We start from the raw sequence: 17,488 nt of genomic DNA on the forward strand, positions 1-17,488 counted from the left end.
TTTGGTTTGGTTCCCTCTGTACCTGAAATAAGGAAATAATCAGCAATAATATTTTGTTAGAGCTTGGATATACTTCCAACTGTTGGTTCAAGACCAGGCTCTCAGATTCCATAGCATGTAGCCAAGAGTATAGGCTTTAGGGGCAGAAGGCTTGGCTCAAAGCTGGTCGCTGACATTTACCTGATGCATGGTCTGGTATCAGGAATGTCCTGTTTAAAGCTGGTCTTCCTCATTTCTAAGGTAGAGCTAATTACAGTGCCTTTGCAAAAGGTGCTGTAGGGATGAGACAGTATTGAGCATATAAGCACCGTACCTGCACCTAGGAAGGACTCCGTAAACTTAACTGTAATTTTATTCATGCCGCTTGCTTTAAGAGCATTTCCTTCATAGGGCTCTTGCCACCTAACCAGGAACATAACGATTTAAAGAGTGACTATAATTAATTAACTAATGCTTTTGGTGGCTTTACCTGCCTCTGAAGCCAGGTGATCTCTGGCAGTCAACAGAAATGTCTCCCTTCTTCTGAATCAAGGAGATGACATTTTGCATTCCTCTGTTAGCAGTGGTTTTATTGTTTTGGTTTTTTCTCCGTCTTTTCCGTAGCCTGCAAAATCGGATATTACAAGGCCCTCTCCACGGATGCTACCTGTGCCAAGTGCCCACCCCACAGCTACTCAGTCTGGGAAGGAGCCACGTCGTGCACCTGCGACCGAGGCTTTTTCAGAGCCGACAATGATGCAGCCTCTATGCCTTGCACACGTAAGTTCTTCCATCCTGTTTCTTTGATGCCAACAGCTTGTGTTAGGCAGGGCACTGCCAAGCCTTCTCCCATGATAACCATGTAAGGGGCAGATTAAATCAACTATGAATCTTTTCTTAATCAAAGCAGGGGAGATGCTTATGAGAACAAGGGTCTTTCTCACCGTTCTGGTTGCCTTTGAAACTCACAGCTGCCCACAGACTGCTTTGTGGAGGAGAGACATTGAAGGGTTGTAATCTGACAGTGTAATTAGAGCTGAGACTGAAATTTCCAAAAGGCTTTATCGTTTCCTCCAGCAGTCTCTGGAAGCCTGACAGCTGCGGGGGAAACAGGTACAGGGCAGGATTCCGAGGACGGGATGACGTGTGGGCTGTGGTTTCAGTTCTGGGCACTGACGTCATGGCTTGTGTTGTCCTTACCTTTCTTCCTTCTTTCCCCATAGTTTTGTGTTCATAACATTTAGGCCTGGATCCTAATAAATGCCTGTTTAATGGTAGGCACTCAGTAAGTGCTGGACTAATGAATGGATGGGGAGGGCACCTCGGTATGCAGAAGAGCAGGGAAATCCATTCTTAAACTTCCTGTGGACAGTGCGCCTAGTGTTGCCATTTCTTTCACCTGCACTGTGGGCTTCACAGACGCTGCGATGGCTGTGACCTTGACAAGAACAGGGAGTCGCGGGTCCAGATGTTCACCCATGGTGTTCCTGTTGGGTCAGTCAGTGTATGGAGAGATGAAGCCGAGGGCCAGGCACACAGGATTCCCATAGGTTTGGGCTTTGTATTCCAGCCCACCCAGAAATTTCAGCCTCCTGTTTCCCCATCTATAGAACGGGATTAGTAACAGTACCTCCACCATTGGTATTAATGCCCTCATGTTGGTTACATAGTAAAAATAATGTGTAAAGTGATGTTACTCAATATGTTTTAGCTTTTACTGTGCTTATGACTGTTACTGTTTGGTTCCCTATTATAAATTCCATCTTGGCTAGCCTGGAGCCAACATCCCTCCAAATAGAAGTATTTCTGGTTTGGGGGTACGTGGACTGGCTCTGAGGGCATTGTCTTAATTCAGTCAAGTATCACCTTTAAAGGGAGTGGGAAGAGATTTCAGACCCATCCCAGTTGTGAGGTTGACCTACCCTCCATCCAGAGTTCCTTTTTTTTTTTTTAATAAAGATTTTATTAATTTATTTGAGAGAGCAAGACCGAGGTTGCAAGAGGAGAGTGCTTAAGTGGGGAGGAGAGGGAGAAGCAGGCTCCCCGCAGGAGCCTGAAATCATGAACTGAGCCCAAGACAGTTGCTTAACTAACTTAGCCCCCCAGGTGTCCCCAGAGTTTCTTTTCTAGCCAGAGATGACAACAGCAGCAGCAATAAGAACCATTTTATAATCATGTCCAGGTAACGTATCAGGTGCTTTCAGGAAACCTTATCACAGGGCTCATATTATAACAAATCTGTAAAATAGACATGATCTTCATTTTATAGACGAGGTAACTGCCAGCTCAGAGATAGTAGGGAACACACCCTGGGCTCCACGCCAGCTTGGTGATAGAGGTGCACAACTCCTGTAGTTCTGATCACTGGCAGGCTCTCTTGCCCACTTCCCCGGATCGAACTCAAACTTCCTCCAGAGGGAAGAAATTGGCTAGGGTCAGCCCAGAATCCTGGGCATGGATTTTTCTCATGTCCTTTTTCTGTGGCTTCCCTAAACTAAGTACTTTCTTTGGATAGCCATGGATGTTTGACCAGCTCAAGTCCCAGACTTTTTCTTTTCTGAGTATCCCCATCCTGTGTTCCACGATGTGTGATGATGGTGATGGTCAACTCTCCTGTGTCCACACCGGCTGCCAACAGTTGCCCAGGTGTGGGATTTTAGGACATGGTAGCAGACTCAAAGGGCAGTATTGGGGGCAGACAGTGTGATGGAGAGTGTGATGACCTTTAACTTGGAACATGTAGTCCACCACCTACTGTTCATACAGATAGAGCCTTCCCCAGGTTGAAGCTTGACTGTGTTATGATCTTTATAAAACTCATCTTTGATGGCGAGATGGCCCGGGTCTTGTTCCCAGGTATTTTTAGTCTCATGGTTCTGATCTGTCCTACAACCTTCCAGGACCACGGGCCAGTCACTTAACTGTTGTAGCTTTACTGTGTGGAAGTTTCCGGGGACCACAGATGCACCCGCCTGAATTACTGGAATGCTGTGCCATGTGTGTCTAAGTGTGGTCACTGAGCCCTGGGCATTCTTACATTTATGTGGGAATAAATTGTTGGCTTTATCGTGAGGATACAAATGAGAACAGGAAAATACGGATTTCAGCAATTGGGGGCACCAAAAGGTTTAAGAACTAAAGTAACTTGTGCAGTTTTCACAGATTGCTTTCAGCGATGTCTAAAGAGGAAGACCGGGGGCTCTTTGTGTCATTGATAAAAGCTCCACGAAAATACCAAAGCAGTGTGGGATCCTTTTCTCTCCTGCTCCATCCTCTTGGACTCTGCCTACAGGTCCCTGACTTAAGCGCTTCGCGTTCTTCTGACGTTTATTGAGTTAAGACGAAGTGCAGTGCTGTTAACACCACACAGTTCCGAGGTGATCCGGCTGCCCCACACCGCAGCGTACTCATCTGTCGAATGGGATTCTCAAATGGGTTGTTTTAAGAGTTGAATAAGAAAGTATTTGTAAAGGTCTGGCACATGGTTGGAATCTAGCAAATGTTTATCCCCGTCTTGTACCTCCAGCTGATCACTGCTTCCCCAGACTAGCTCCAGAGCACTTGGCCGGTGCATCTGACCGCTTCTCGACGCTGCTTTTCTCACTTGGTTGTGCAGTCTAATTACCCAGGGGCTGCACAGCAATCCAGAATTTCTGGGGATAGACTCCAGCATCAGTATTTTTAAAAAGTTGCCCCCATAAATTGTACTGTAAAGACAAAATCGAGACTACTTCTGTACAGAGTTTATTTTTAAGTTTTTATTATTATTATTATTATTGTTATTTAATAGGCATTAACTACTTAAGACCTCCTTTGAGACTGGGATCATTAAGGGCGAGACCGTATTTCACTAACAGGTATACCAGTAAGTTAGGTAGCAGAATATTCTAGTTTATGGCTAACTCTAGATTTCTCCCTTCCTGCACTGTCCACGACCATGGCCACTAGACACATGTGGCTCTTTAAATTTAAAATTACTAACGTCAAGTTTAGAACTCACTTTCTCACTTACACTTGCCATAGTCCAAGGGCTTGAAAGCCCACATGTAGCTAGTGGTGACCATACTGGACGCCCTTCTGCTATAGAGTATTGCTGCCATTGCAGAAAGTTCTGCGGGACAGGGTTTAGTAGGCATTTCGGTAGAGAAGCCAGTGGGAGTTTCTCATAAAACCTCTTGTTCAGATAACCCAACAGAGTGAAGCCCTTCCCCCTTTGCCTTACCCCTAGCTTTATCGGATTTTTTTGACAAGATGTGAGGATGGAAAGGAACATAAACATCAGGGATCCTTTCAAACTGATTCCAGCCTTTAATCAGTTCTTGCCAGTTGGTTAAGCCAGGTGACAAACCCAATTCCCTTGTGCTGACAGCCATGATAATCAGGCACCTTCTTTGTTCATTATGCTATCTTTAACCCCAGCATTCTTATGCAGCCCCGCATTTAGTGATCGCTCACTGTGACGGCACACTAATGAAGAAATAAAACACACTCTCTGAGACTCATTCTTCTAGCCAAAGAGAGACTCTGCTCCACTGGTTTGTAAAATCAGGTTTTTGTTCACTTGGAGAACGATTAGACCAGGTGAATACAAGCAGCATTGGCTAATTTGGAAGGAAACCCCTAAGAAGTTCTTCAGACCATCTACACTGCTTGAGAACTTTGAAGCTTTGAAGGGTAAATAAACTTGATTTTTAGGAAGGCTTCTCTTAAAGCGTCTGGTTAAGGTTCACATAAGTGGCTGCTTGCGGATGAGGTATGGCTTCCAGAGGAGCATCATGAATATGTTCAAGAAAACCATACACACTTGTTAGAATGGAGAGTCAGAAAAGTGCTTCATAAGTTCCAAGGGGTGTAGAAATCTCATGGGAGTCACCTGGGGGTTAGCAGAAGTCAGGTCTGGGGCTCGGCGTTTCAGCCATGTTCCCAGATGCTGCTGATGCTGCTGGTCTGTAGACGGTCTTCAGGTTACGTAAGGCTTTAGATCCTTCCCAATGGATGGCAGGAGACTGGAGGCCCTTTGTCCATGGCTATGGTTCAGTTCAGTGGCAACTCTAGGACAATATTGCAAGGAGTGTGAATATTCTCCTTTGATGGAAATGCAATACTTCCTTTGTCTCCCAGAAGAAAACCCAGCCTCGTTCAGAGTTACATAATCAAAACCCCTCACCACGGAGCTTTGTTTATTTGTATTTTTTTTCTCAAGTCCCCACCAAGTTACTGCCCGAGACATCAGTATCCCTCAAGAAAGGTGCCGGTGGTTCTGTGACACTGCCCGAGAGGCAGACGCCAAGACTTCTCTATACACAGGGATGCCATTTAAGCTGACGAAGGCATTTTGATGTCATGAATCATTTCTTAGAAAGAATTTGAATGTGATTTTTAGTAATGAAATCAACATCCTTTTGCTCAACAGAGACCCAGCCCCACCCCCCCGCAACACCTTCCCCTCTACTTACCTTTCTGGGTAGTCAGGAATGTGGTCAGACAATCAGCAGTGTTGGGAGAATTCAGCCACATGCCTGTGCAAGAAGATTTGATTACCTTAGTTATTGAGTTGCTTGTTCCGTGATGATAGTGAGAAAGGTCTTCATTCCCCCCCACCGGGAGATGGAACCGATGCTACAGTTAAGGGAACTTTCTAACCCCTTATTGTGGTTCAGAATGCACTAGAAAATTAAAAAAAAAAAAAAAAAAAAAGCCTTATAGAAGAAGTAAATTGGCTTTGTTTCTCTAGAGAGAAATAACAAATTTGTTATTTTGCCACCTTTTCTTCTGAGCACCAGGATGGTTTTCTGTATTTTTCAGTTGGAAATCTGTCCTTGTGCTTTTGGGTACTCTTGATTTAACTTGTTTGATGAAACTTATTAGAACCTCCTGATTGGAGCGCTCTGTAAATAAGAGATTATTATTTCAGATTGCCAACTTGAAGGACTTTCACAAATCTGTCTCCGAGTAAACGGCCTTGAATAATTCAGTCAGCTGTGCCAAATAAACAAAGAGTGATTGATTGATACTAAGACACGGCCTAAAATATTCCAAATTTGCAGCTTTTAAGACAATTCAGACTGGAGAAGCTTTGAGCTAATGAGGGCAAATTTACCAAGATCTATGACGAAAGGTCCTGATTTGAAAAAGCTTTCTGCAGGTTTGGGTTATCAAGAAATTGAAATAGCTTGGCTCCAAACAGCAAACATCACTTACTTTGTCTTTACATTTGCCTTTTGTAATTGAATTTAGTGCGCCACTGTATTTCCTCCAGAAAGTGTATTGTTTTAAAATTACCATTTCAGTTCTGTTACTCAAAGCCCTCACTTCTAATGCTTTCTGACAGTTATCAACATAATGAACCATAATGAAATGATGAGCAATCTTCAGTGGAAACCCAGTGTGGATCCCAGAGGTGCTGTGTGACTGTGTTGTTAAAATTTGAATGCAAATTAAAATAACATCGTCCTTACTTGTTTCCAAGGTCAGGAGAAGAGAGACTTTTTTTTTTTTTTTTTTAAGTGCTTTAATTTTGGAAATCTCAACATCCATTTTCAAACAAGCCCTTGAAGGTGCCATTGATGTTTGATTCAGTTCTCTGCCCCAAAGATTTACATGCTTAACAGTCTGGCTAAAGGATTTGGGGAGGGATGTCTACCATGAGTCTTTGATGTATAAACCATAGCCTAAAAGGCAGCCTTTGGTTTTAAGTAAACTACATTTTTTTCCCCACCCAAAAGCATAGTACTCTTTTCTCTAGACCTTCAAGTAACTAATAGTATACTGATGTGAGTTTGGACAGCCTGTGAAATTGATCAATGAGAGCGTAGTTAGGTCTAGTGAAAGACTGGTTGGTACGAGAGTGAGGACAAAGGCCAAAGATACCTGAAGTTTTCTTAATCCAAGTGTTTCAGGAGATCCTTTGATTGATTTCTTGCCATATCACATTTTATCATCCATGTAGTCAGTCATTTTTGTGAACACATTTTTATGAAAATTTTTTGGATCCTAGATTTACAGGGAAATTTGTTATTTCACATCATTTATCAAATTTGTGCTGTGAGAATACCATTTCATACTGCATTTCATTTGTCTTGGGATAAAAACTCAGACTGAGACACCAACTCCCCCATTGCCAGATTGTGTGACAGGGTTTTTAGTTCAGAATGTACAGTCTTGCTGCCTCCCTGGTGATCCATTGATAAGTAGATTAATATGCCTGCCCCTTGACCATATCAGACAGATAAGAACAATCTAAGATTTTGATGATTCAGATACAATTCTCAACAGGTTTCATTTTTAGGTGCTGCTTTGGTTAGATCTCAGTAGTTCGCAGGCTGACATCAGCGAGTGAGTAACCCACATTCTTGTCTCTTCTTTGCTGATTGCCTTTCAGTATTTTGACTAATAGGAAAAAAGCACCCCCAGAGAATCCAAGTGCATGACTCTCATCCAAAGACAGGAATACGGGGGAAAGGTCACCAAGTAATGCTTACTAGAAAGGACTAAATGGATCCCAGGCTGATCACTTGCCATTTGGTTGCTTGTAAAATTTAAAAAAATCTTTAGGATATTTAATAAGGATTAGGTACCATCTCGTTGAATTTGTTTTATTTATTTATTTTTTTGAAGATTGATTTATTTGAGAGAGAGCACACACAAGTGAGGGAAGGGGCAGTGTTTTATTTATTTATTTTTTTGAAGATTGATTTATTTGAGAGAGAGCACACACAAGTGAGGGAAGGGGCAGAGGGAGAGGGAGAGAAAGAATCTCAAGCAGACTCCCTGCTGAGCTGGCTGACATGGGGCTCGATCTTGGAACCCTGAGATTGTGATCTGAGCCACAATCAAGAGTTGGCCAGTTAACTGACTGATCCACCCAGATGCCCCAAATTATTTGTTTCAGACCAACGCTATTCTAGGCTTTTCTTTACCCTCCAGCCTCTACTTCTCATTTTATACAGATTAACAGTCCAGTGTGGACATTTTATAGGGATTAATGGTATCATGTGGATTCAACTGGCAATCCATAGGTTTGAGGAAGGTGATGGATGTTTTCGTGAGAGGCTTGAGTAATTTGCCAATGCCATTTAGTGAGGTCGTTGTGATTTTTCCACCACTATGAACAGTTAAGAGTGGCTTGTTATCAACTGAGCCCTGTCATTTCTGGATAGCTTTTTTGATACTGTTCATGGAAGTCATACAGCGGTTGTGCACAGCACGCTTCTATGAAATAGGGTCAGTTACACATTTTGCTCAGGTCCCCTGGGGTGAGCACTGGTTACCTTCCTTACTATCAGATTTTGCTTTTGTTCTATCTGCGGCTCAGCAGAAGAAGAACTGAGGGAAGAGTCTTACTGCATAGATATGATTGCCCACTCCCACCCTCCCGTGACCTTCTCCCCCCGCCCCACCCCAGGGAAAGAGCCTTTAGCAGAAACTTCCCAATTTCTCTCTTCAGTAGAATTTGAGAGAGAGAGAGAAGTTACCAGAGAGGGGGTAACTCATCTAACCAAGCCCACCATCCAGGAAGTAATGCCAGCAAACTTCAGCATGAAGGAAGAAGGAAGCTGGGAGAAAGGGTGACTCGGGGGTGAAGTGAGAAAGTGAGGAATGTTCCACAAAAAATTCGTACTTGTGCTTTCCTTTTTTTCCTCCAGATTGCTTATGTCATTCTGACAGGGGCCATTATAGCTTCAGAATCAGGCATTCTGGTCATAATAGCTTTGCACATTTGGGTGATGTTAATTTGGGCGGCTCTGCTTAACGTTTTCTTATCTTCGTTTTGGTCATCAGATGGCTGAGGCTAATAAATAATTTTTGTCAGATTTTATTATGAGGAATTAAACAAGATAAAGTACAAAAAACCACTCTGCAAGAAATGTCAATTAATTCGCCGGCGAGCTAATTCTAAAGATCATTTTGGAAAAAAAAAAAATCACTTTTCTCAGTCTTCCACATTCTAGCTTCCTCATGGCTAGCTAGGAGTTTACTTTTAAAAGTACTTCAGCCATCAGCTAGTCATCTTAAAATAAATAAAGCAAAACCTCAATTAACCCGGGAAGGACAAAGGTTTCCTGGAGAAGGAGGATGTTAAAATAGGTAGTGCCAAAATGGCAGCAAGAAGTTACCTTGATTGGAAGCCAAGACTTTTTCAGGGAGCAATAAGTGATTGATGCATCCAAATGGTTTTGTTTTTTATTTTAATAACGGGCAGTTACGCTTTGACTCTCTTCATCATTAAAACACACAAACTGCCATGAGCAAAGGTTAACGCGCTATCCATCGATCTCAGGAGGGGAATCCCCGAACAGCAGTCTTTATGTAAACTAACCCACAGCAGCGAGGAGAGGGAAAGCAATTAATGGTGGCAACATATACAACTGTCCAGGGCGGGGGGAGGCGTGGGCTTCATTTCCATCAAAACCTACAACCCCAACTGTTGACTCTGCCCTGTAGCCAGTCTTTCAGCTGGAGAGAGATTAACATAGGCTTACCTGGAGGGTTGGAGGGTTTTCCAGCGGAGGCACTGAAGTATTATTGACAATCCCAAAGTTGTGCATGATTAATGAAGCCTTGTGAAGTGAAACTTGAGACCCACGGCACCTCTTCCTCAGAAGATCTGTCTTGTACTGGTTGCCTTGGCGTTTCGGGAGGGTGACAGTAGTAGCATGTGAAGAAATTGATCATTTAAGAGTCAGGTTTCTGCCCATGCTCTTGGGGAATGTTACTTTCCACATCCAGAATTAATTTCATGACCCAGACATTGAATTTTAAAATGGTGATTAAAAATCCGTTACGTATTAAATGTCTGCGATAGCTCTGGAAGCCACTCTTTCTAGGAGCCCAGCTGCTTTTGTTCTCCTCTCAACTGCCCCATTGCTTTGGTTGCACATTTGAATTTGTTCACCTTCTAGCCTGTGATTGTCCTTTTTTTTTTTTTTTTCTTTTTGCGGGGGAATGTGCTTTTGCAACATACACAAGTGCTATGGTGGTGATGCTTCTGTGGAATGAGCCGGACTGGGTTACGGAGTCGTCATTAATTCGCTTATTTGTCCGGCAGGTACCTAATGAGGGTCTGCTGTATGTTTGGCATCTTCCTGAGGGCTCGAGATACTCTCACGAACCAGAAAAAAATATTTCTGTTTTCTAATGGGATTATAAATAATAAATAAGATGATTTAAAATTCTCACAAGAAAGAAAAAAGAATGTTGGGGTTAGCACACGGTGGGGGAAAGGGGAGCATTTCACTTTGCAGGGAGTGGTCGGGAGGGAGAAGGGAGGATCTGAGCTGAGACCCCCCCCAAGGAGTAAGGAGGCAGCTATTGAACAAGTAAGGGCAGAGAATTCCTGGCAGGGCTACCAGGTCTAAACTATGAGTCGTATGTCTAGAGTTGTGCTAAAAATGGGTATTTTCAAAACGATTTTATTTATTTATTTATTTATCTATTTATTCAGAGCTTAGGTGAGTGGGGGGAAGGACAGAGGGACAGAGAGAAGAATCCCAAGCAGATTCTGGGCCAACTGTGGAGCCCCACACGGGTCTTGATCGCACATCCCTGAGATCATGACCGGAGCCAAAATTATGAGTCGGCGGCTTAACCTGACTGAGCCACCCAAGTACCCCAATAATGGGTACTTTCAGCTTGATTTCTTTTTCCCCTTGGCTCTAGAGTCTGTTCGTACTTTCACAGTTGTTACAAGAAACAGCAGTTTCAGGCTGCTGTGGCGTATTAGACCACGTGTCCATTTGGATTCAAACCCTGCAGCAGAACCCACTTCTAGCTGCAGTGATCACAGCTCTACCTCCCCCCCGCCCCCCGTGTTTTACTGAAGTTCCAGTTGCTTTCTATAAGAATGAAAAAATGAGTTTAATCAGACTTGTGGTTTGGAGGCGGGGTGCCTAGGGAGCACGTAGTTTAACCTTGACTTTCTATGGAAAGTCCTCCTTCACATCAGAGGCATTTTAGGACTTAGGTTTGGTGTTGGCTGGTCCCTTTCCAGTGACCTTATTAAAGTAAGAGTCCTAGAGATTTCATGTGCCTGTGTTAACATTGGTTCTCCTGCATGGGGCTGCTTTAAAACCTCACATAAGCCAGTAAATGTGTTCTCTGAACTACTCAGGAATTACACTTCAGTCTGATACACAGGAGGGAAGAACTAAGATATGTAGAATTGCTGGAATTTTCTTTTATACTTCGAATATTGCCCTTCTTAAATGTCACATTCACTCAGCTTCTCCAGATAGTATGTGCTTTCTTTCTGGAAGGTTGTCTTTTCCCAGAAGAGAGCACATGGTGGGTTAAGGAAGATCAAGCTTCCTTTTATGATATCACATGATATGATATTTTATTATATGATATGATAGCCCTTTGCTTTTGCTGTAATTTGGCTACAGCTTCTTTGGGACTTCATCCTGTCAGACTCCTGTCAACTGAATGCATCTTGACATCCCACCAGAAAATAATAATTACCCATTGTAGCACCTTTCACCGGTGCCTGCTGTGCTAGAGAGGAAGTATTTCACACCAGCGAAGCAAATGGATGTTCATTCAATTTATCCACAGTGGCAGGAATACAGCGCCCCATTTCTTTCAGAGCACTGAGAAACTCAAGAAATAGGCCATAATATTTCACATATTTTATTTCTTCCTGAGTCAGTGAAGGTAGATGTAACTTTCCCCTCAGAAGCCAACGGCTGTCTGAGGGTGTAAATCAGGGGTTCTTGGACTGAGCTGCCTACATAGGTTCAGAGTGTGCTGGAAGTCTCTAGAATTAACGTGCTAAATTATGATGCTTCCTCTGAGCATCTTTTTGAGGGGAGGGTACGTTGCTCCACAAAACTTGTCAGCCGCTAGGGTTGGCAAACTCTAGCCCGAACGCCAAATTCAACTGCCCTCGGTGTTTGCAAATATAATTTTCTTGGGGACACAGGCACATTCGTTTGTTTCCGTGTTGTCTCTGGCTGCTTTCGGGGTACAGCAAAGAGTGGAATAGGGGCCGCAGAGAAAGTATAGCCCATAACGCCTGAAATACTGACTCTCCCTCGGGTTCTTCACAGAGGAAATTTTGTTGAATCCTGCTGTAAAGGATTCGTAGGTTAAGGATTATTGCATTTGACTTGAGAGCAGAGCCATTATTATCTAGGCCACTAAATTATATTTAAAATGTGACGGGTATTCTAAACATGAGAAATTTAAAAGATTTTAACGTTCTAGCCCCATTCTTGGCAGCAGAAAGGGATTTTAATACGTGAATTCCAAAGAAGTTAAAAAAAAAAGGTAAAGGAAGGACATTTATTTTTCCTTACATAGTCTTTAGAATTTGATTGATTTGTCTTTAAAAATGTCTTAATTTTGATGATAAAAATAAAATGTGAAGGAAAACTGTGGTTCTTTAAAGGCTAATAAGGAAAATATTAGCCTGCCTTTGAAAATGAAAAATTTTTTTCAGATAGGAAGTTTTTCCACAGCTTCAAACCTGAATAAACCATCATCTGGAACCAAGATGGGGAAAGAAAGTCAGAATAACCAATCCTAAATTAGCAAAATTTGATTGATGGAGCCCACATTGTTTTCATTTTATTTTTTTAAATTTTTAAAAGATTTTATGTATTTGAGAGAAAACAGAGAGCGAACATATGGGGGAAGGGGCAGAAAGAGAGAGGGAGAAGCAGACTCCCCACTGAGCGGGAAGCCCATGCGGGGCTTGATGACTCATGACCTGAGCTGAAGGAAGATGCTTAACTGACTGAGCCACCCAGGAGCCCCTTTAAGATTTTACCTTTAAGGAATCGCCACAGTGTGGAGCTTGAACTTGCAACCCTGGGATCAGGAGTCTTACACTCGACCAACTGAGCCAGCCAGGTGCCCCACGGAGCCCACATTTTTATACTCCCAGCCACACTAGCTGGTAACGGAGCTATAAAAATGCTGAGGGCCAGCAGAGAGTCTGCTCTGTGCCTCCTGTGCTCAGCCATGTTTGGCTTCTTTCAGGCTTTCCTTCCCTCAGATTTCCTGCCCTCCCCTCCTCCGTTTATCCAGGAAAGCATCAAAATGAATCCGAGTTCTTCTTTCCTCCATCTTTGAAAGCAGGTGACAAATAGTAAGTGCCTGCTGAATACATGAAAGCGTCCACAAGTCCCTCCTAATAGGAGTAAGCACAGGATATGATACATAGCCCGACTGAATCCTCCCAAAGTATTTTTAAAAACGGGACGTCGAATTAAACTAGGTACACCGCGATACTCCTTTACTGGGCTTAATGCTAATGAGTCTCCATGGGAAGAGCCGCCTATTCCAGCTTTAGCTCAGGGATGGCTGTATGTATTCATTATTTTTATATGTATATTTTTATTAATTCATCATAATTAATACCCAGTACCGTAGGTAGTGGGCCTCAGACACTCTAGAGGACTTTGTGAGTTTTCTGTCTAGACGTTCATTCATTCGTCGGCTCCTCAAACGTGTTGAACTTGCTCTGAACAGGGAATCAGGGGAGACACTGGGAAATGATGAAGACATCAATGGTCTTGAAGAGCACATCTAACGGTGATACATACAGATGTGTAGTGTATATCTGCTTAGCAGGACCCCATCGCACAGACAGAGTAAGACAGAAATAAATGAACTGTGGAACAGTTGTATAAGCGGGATTGCAGCCGATCCTACATAGGGACTAGTAGTGAGAAGTTTTGGGAAGGACAGAATCCTGCCATGCACACGACCTGTAAGTTCCCTGATGCTATCCGCTCAGTAGATATGATCTCAACATGGCGACTAGAAAATTTAAACAAGTGGTATGTTTATCCCATTTTGTTTTAGATCTCATATTTGTAATTGGAGACTTTCTTGCAGTTGAACAGATTTCTGATGAAAAAGGCACAATCACTTTTCAGAAACTTAACTTGTTCCCAAATATCCAGATACACTACTTACGTAAACAGAAGACAAGATAATCGGAGATTTAAATTGTTCCCTCCTGGATTCCTTGTATTTACTGAGAGAGCCCATATTATGCAGAACACTGTTTTCTTTTCCTGATAGCCATTTCTACAAATAATGGTTTTAAGGCACAGCTATTAATATTAAGTATGACTGCTGGGTCTGGCTAGACTTTTGGTTGTATTAAAGTATGTCCTTTCCTTGTCTTGAGAATACAGTCTTTTCTGAAGAAAAGATGGTCCCTCCTTATAAAGGAAATATGTCCATGATCTTTTAATTGACACAAGTTTAAAAAAAAAAAAAAAAAAAAAGAAAAGAAAACCACGATCCCCGAAACAAAACACAACCACCATTAAGATTTTAATTTCTAAATCATGAGCCCTTTCCCAGGCCTTGGCAGAACACCATTATAATCGTCCTGGGTGGGCATTTTTCCCTCTGCCTCTCCCCTACCCCGCCAAAAAACCCAACTGTGCTCTTGTCCAGTTTTGAAGCCCGTATACCATCCCTCCCTATGGCAGCAACACATAAAACACATGCAGTGCAATTCACCAAACCACTCACGGAGGCATCACTGAATTTGAACTTGCCTTGTCCTGTCCTCGCTCCTTCCTTTAGCATCTACTTCAGGGGTGTCTTTAATAAGACTCACTGCCCAAAGGAAGGAGGCTGTTCCAGGCTACCACTGGTTCTGGTCCAGCCTTCCATTTTGGAATCCTGCGTCATCGCTCCCCTTCCCCCACCCCCTCCGCCAACACCTCGCCCCCACAGGGCAGTGTTCTATGTCTGAGTCCTGTGACCATTTCCTTTTCTGCTCCATTTCTTCTCTGTTTAGACACTGCCATGCCCCGTCCTACATACTAATTAACTGACTTTTTGCTTCTGCATTGCTTGATTCATTGTGTCACATTTTCCCATGTGAAAGTGGACCAGGAACCTTGGCAAGGAGGTTAATGGATTTAAGAGTCACTCTTATTTAACTCTGGAAGTCACAGCAAAATAAGAACCCGTGGCTGACCCATTTTATAAACCACGCTGTGGTCAGCTTTAGTGGCAGACCGCTAATGGATTTCACCGTGGTGGCAAACCTATCTAGAATTCGAGCGGGATTGAAATACACCTTCCCTTTCCCTACCTTTACATCTCAAACTTTAGCTGAAACTACCGATTTTGGTATTATACCTTTGATGGAGAACACCCATAAGGGAGTGGAAATAACCTTAGAGTGGGAGTACTTTTAGATTTTAGTCTGATTTTGACACTCAGTTGCATGAGATTTCAGTATTAGTATATCCACTTACTGGATCTCAGTTCCCGCATCTTGAAAATGAAGTTATTTGACCAAATGATGCTTAACATCCTATCTGTCTGTAGGACACTGTGATTTTAAATAACTTCATTTATTCATAAACCATTTATGTATCTTTATTATAGTCCAGTCAGTGTGCTAGGGACCATACGTATAAATTTGAAACCTAAAGAAGAAATACATTTGCATTTTCTTCTTGCAGACTTCTATGGGGGTAATCTTTTAAACACACTCTTAACAACATGGACGGGGAACAGATCTCAAAACTGAGAGTGGTTGTTGGTAATTAGTCTCCGGGGGAGATAGGGAGTTCTGCCTGCTTTGTGAGTCTTCAAGTAAATGCTAAGAAGAGAAATGGAGAGTGGGTTACCCTTATTCACTGTTACCACCAAAATCCTTTAGCCATTCATCAGCATGAGCTAAGTAATAAATATTGTGTATGGCTCCTGATGAATAGGTTACCTCTTTCAATTCCTTCTCAATGGCTACTTTGGGACAACACATGCTATTATGGTTGACTAGCTAAAGCTTCTTCCCAGTTCGTACAGGCCTCTATTTAACTTCCTTTAACTGTTGAACACGAAACATCTCCCTCAAAGCTGTCATTGCAGGTAAATTAGAAATAGAATAAATACGGTGAGCGAGAAACTTCAAATGTTCATTAAAACTCGCTCTGGTTCTTTTTCTGCAAGACCAGAATGGGAAAGAGGAAGGAAAAGAAAGGACTTTCCATGTGTTCCATTGAGTAGGTATTTTTCATTAGAGTGTGGCAGGTGTCTCTGCAGCCTTTGGAAGTGGCTCAGACCAGGAACATGCCCTCCCTTCTCCTACCCGAATTCTTCTCCTTGAAAGCAGCGTGTGTGACAACTTCTTGGCATGTGGAAACAGCAAGAAACAAGAAGGTTCGGCATGGCTCTCTGGTCCTTTTATTTATATATTTATTACTGTCTTTAAAACCAACCACTGTGTTGTTTGCAGTCAGTTGTTCTGTTTCAAAACAGCCACCAGCATCATTCCCGTTTCATAAACTCTTTGATGCTGGTGGGAATGAGTATGCTTAAAAGGGCCCCGGTGCGACTTTGGGCCGCTGAGGGGCATGATGAGGCCCGGGAGCCTTTACGTAATCTCTGCCTCAAGTTGGGATCTCCCAACAGCTGTACCTTTGACATCTCTGCAGCCAGGTCACACCAGTTCCCACGAATTACCTCGAAAAAGGTGAACTCTCGACTGCTGTGTTGAACCGAAGAGCCTGCCTCTCCAGACAATTCAGTTAATTTTATTCCACCTTGAGGACATGCTGCACTTAGGAGCCATGATAGATCTTCAAAAGTGGTACATTAACTGTTCCTTTCCCAGAGTCCCACCATGGCCCTGGATCCTAGAATCACATTCATATGCCTGTTTTCAGATGATGAGATAAAACTAGATAAGTTCTGGTATTTTCCTGCCACTTCAAAGAGAAGCCTGCACTCGAAGCCCATTTGATGTCGAGATGCACGACATCTCCGAGCGGCAATCAGTGCTACTGTTGTTCGCACAGGATTGAGAATGACATACAGGCAGCCTTCTTTCATGTGGTTCTTTGAAAAAGATCTGTTTTTGCGGGGTAATTTGCTTTCTGCTTTCTTTGCCACATGGGCCCACCTTACCTCCAGAGAATAATGTAAACTCTGAGTGATTCCAAGAGGATAGTTTTAGTTCTTGGTGTAATAATCTGTGTGTGTCTTTATTTCTTTATTTCTTTTTTTCTTTTTTTTTTCCTAGGCCCACCATCTGCTCCCCTCAACTTGATCTCAAATGTCAACGAGACGTCGGTGAACTTAGAATGGAGCAGTCCTCAGAACACAGGTGGCCGCCAGGATATCTCCTACAATGTGGTGTGCAAGAAATGCGGAGCTGGTGATTTCAGCAAGTGCCGACCCTGTGGCAGTGGGGTCCACTATACCCCACAGCAGAATGGCCTGAAAACCACCAAAGTTTCCATCACTGACCTCCTGGCTCACACCAATTACACATTTGAAATCTGGGCGGTGAATGGAGTGTCCAAGTATAATCCCAGCCCAGACCAGTCAGTATCTGTCACCGTAACAACCAACCAAGCAGGTAGGAACAAGATCTCCTTTGTTATGTGATACAAATTTTTTCCGGGGGTAGGGGGGAGATGCTTATGTTGGTATCCATGAATGATATTAAAGTTCTACAATTGAAGTAGAATCACACGGATCTAATTATAAACCCGTGAGCTGCTCTGTCATACAAAAGATACTTGGA

General features: G+C 42.9%; 1 protein-coding gene across 2 annotated transcripts in view; it reads left to right on the forward strand.

Moving 5' to 3' along the window:
- EPHA4 (EPH receptor A4) overlaps positions 1-17,488 on the forward strand; it is a 143,529-nt gene that overhangs the window by 65,363 nt on the left and 60,678 nt on the right. For both annotated transcript variants that reach the window (XM_082689446.1, XM_082689447.1), the window contains exons 4-5: positions 604-759; positions 16,982-17,320. In XM_082689446.1, the coding sequence (XP_082545572.1) occupies positions 604-759; positions 16,982-17,320 (495 nt within the window). The remainder of the gene's footprint in view (positions 1-603; positions 760-16,981; positions 17,321-17,488) is intronic.

The sequence above is a fragment of the Mustela nivalis genome, assembly GCF_964662115.1.
Source record: "Mustela nivalis genome assembly, chromosome: 11".
Lineage (NCBI taxonomy): Eukaryota > Metazoa > Chordata > Mammalia > Carnivora > Mustelidae > Mustela > Mustela nivalis.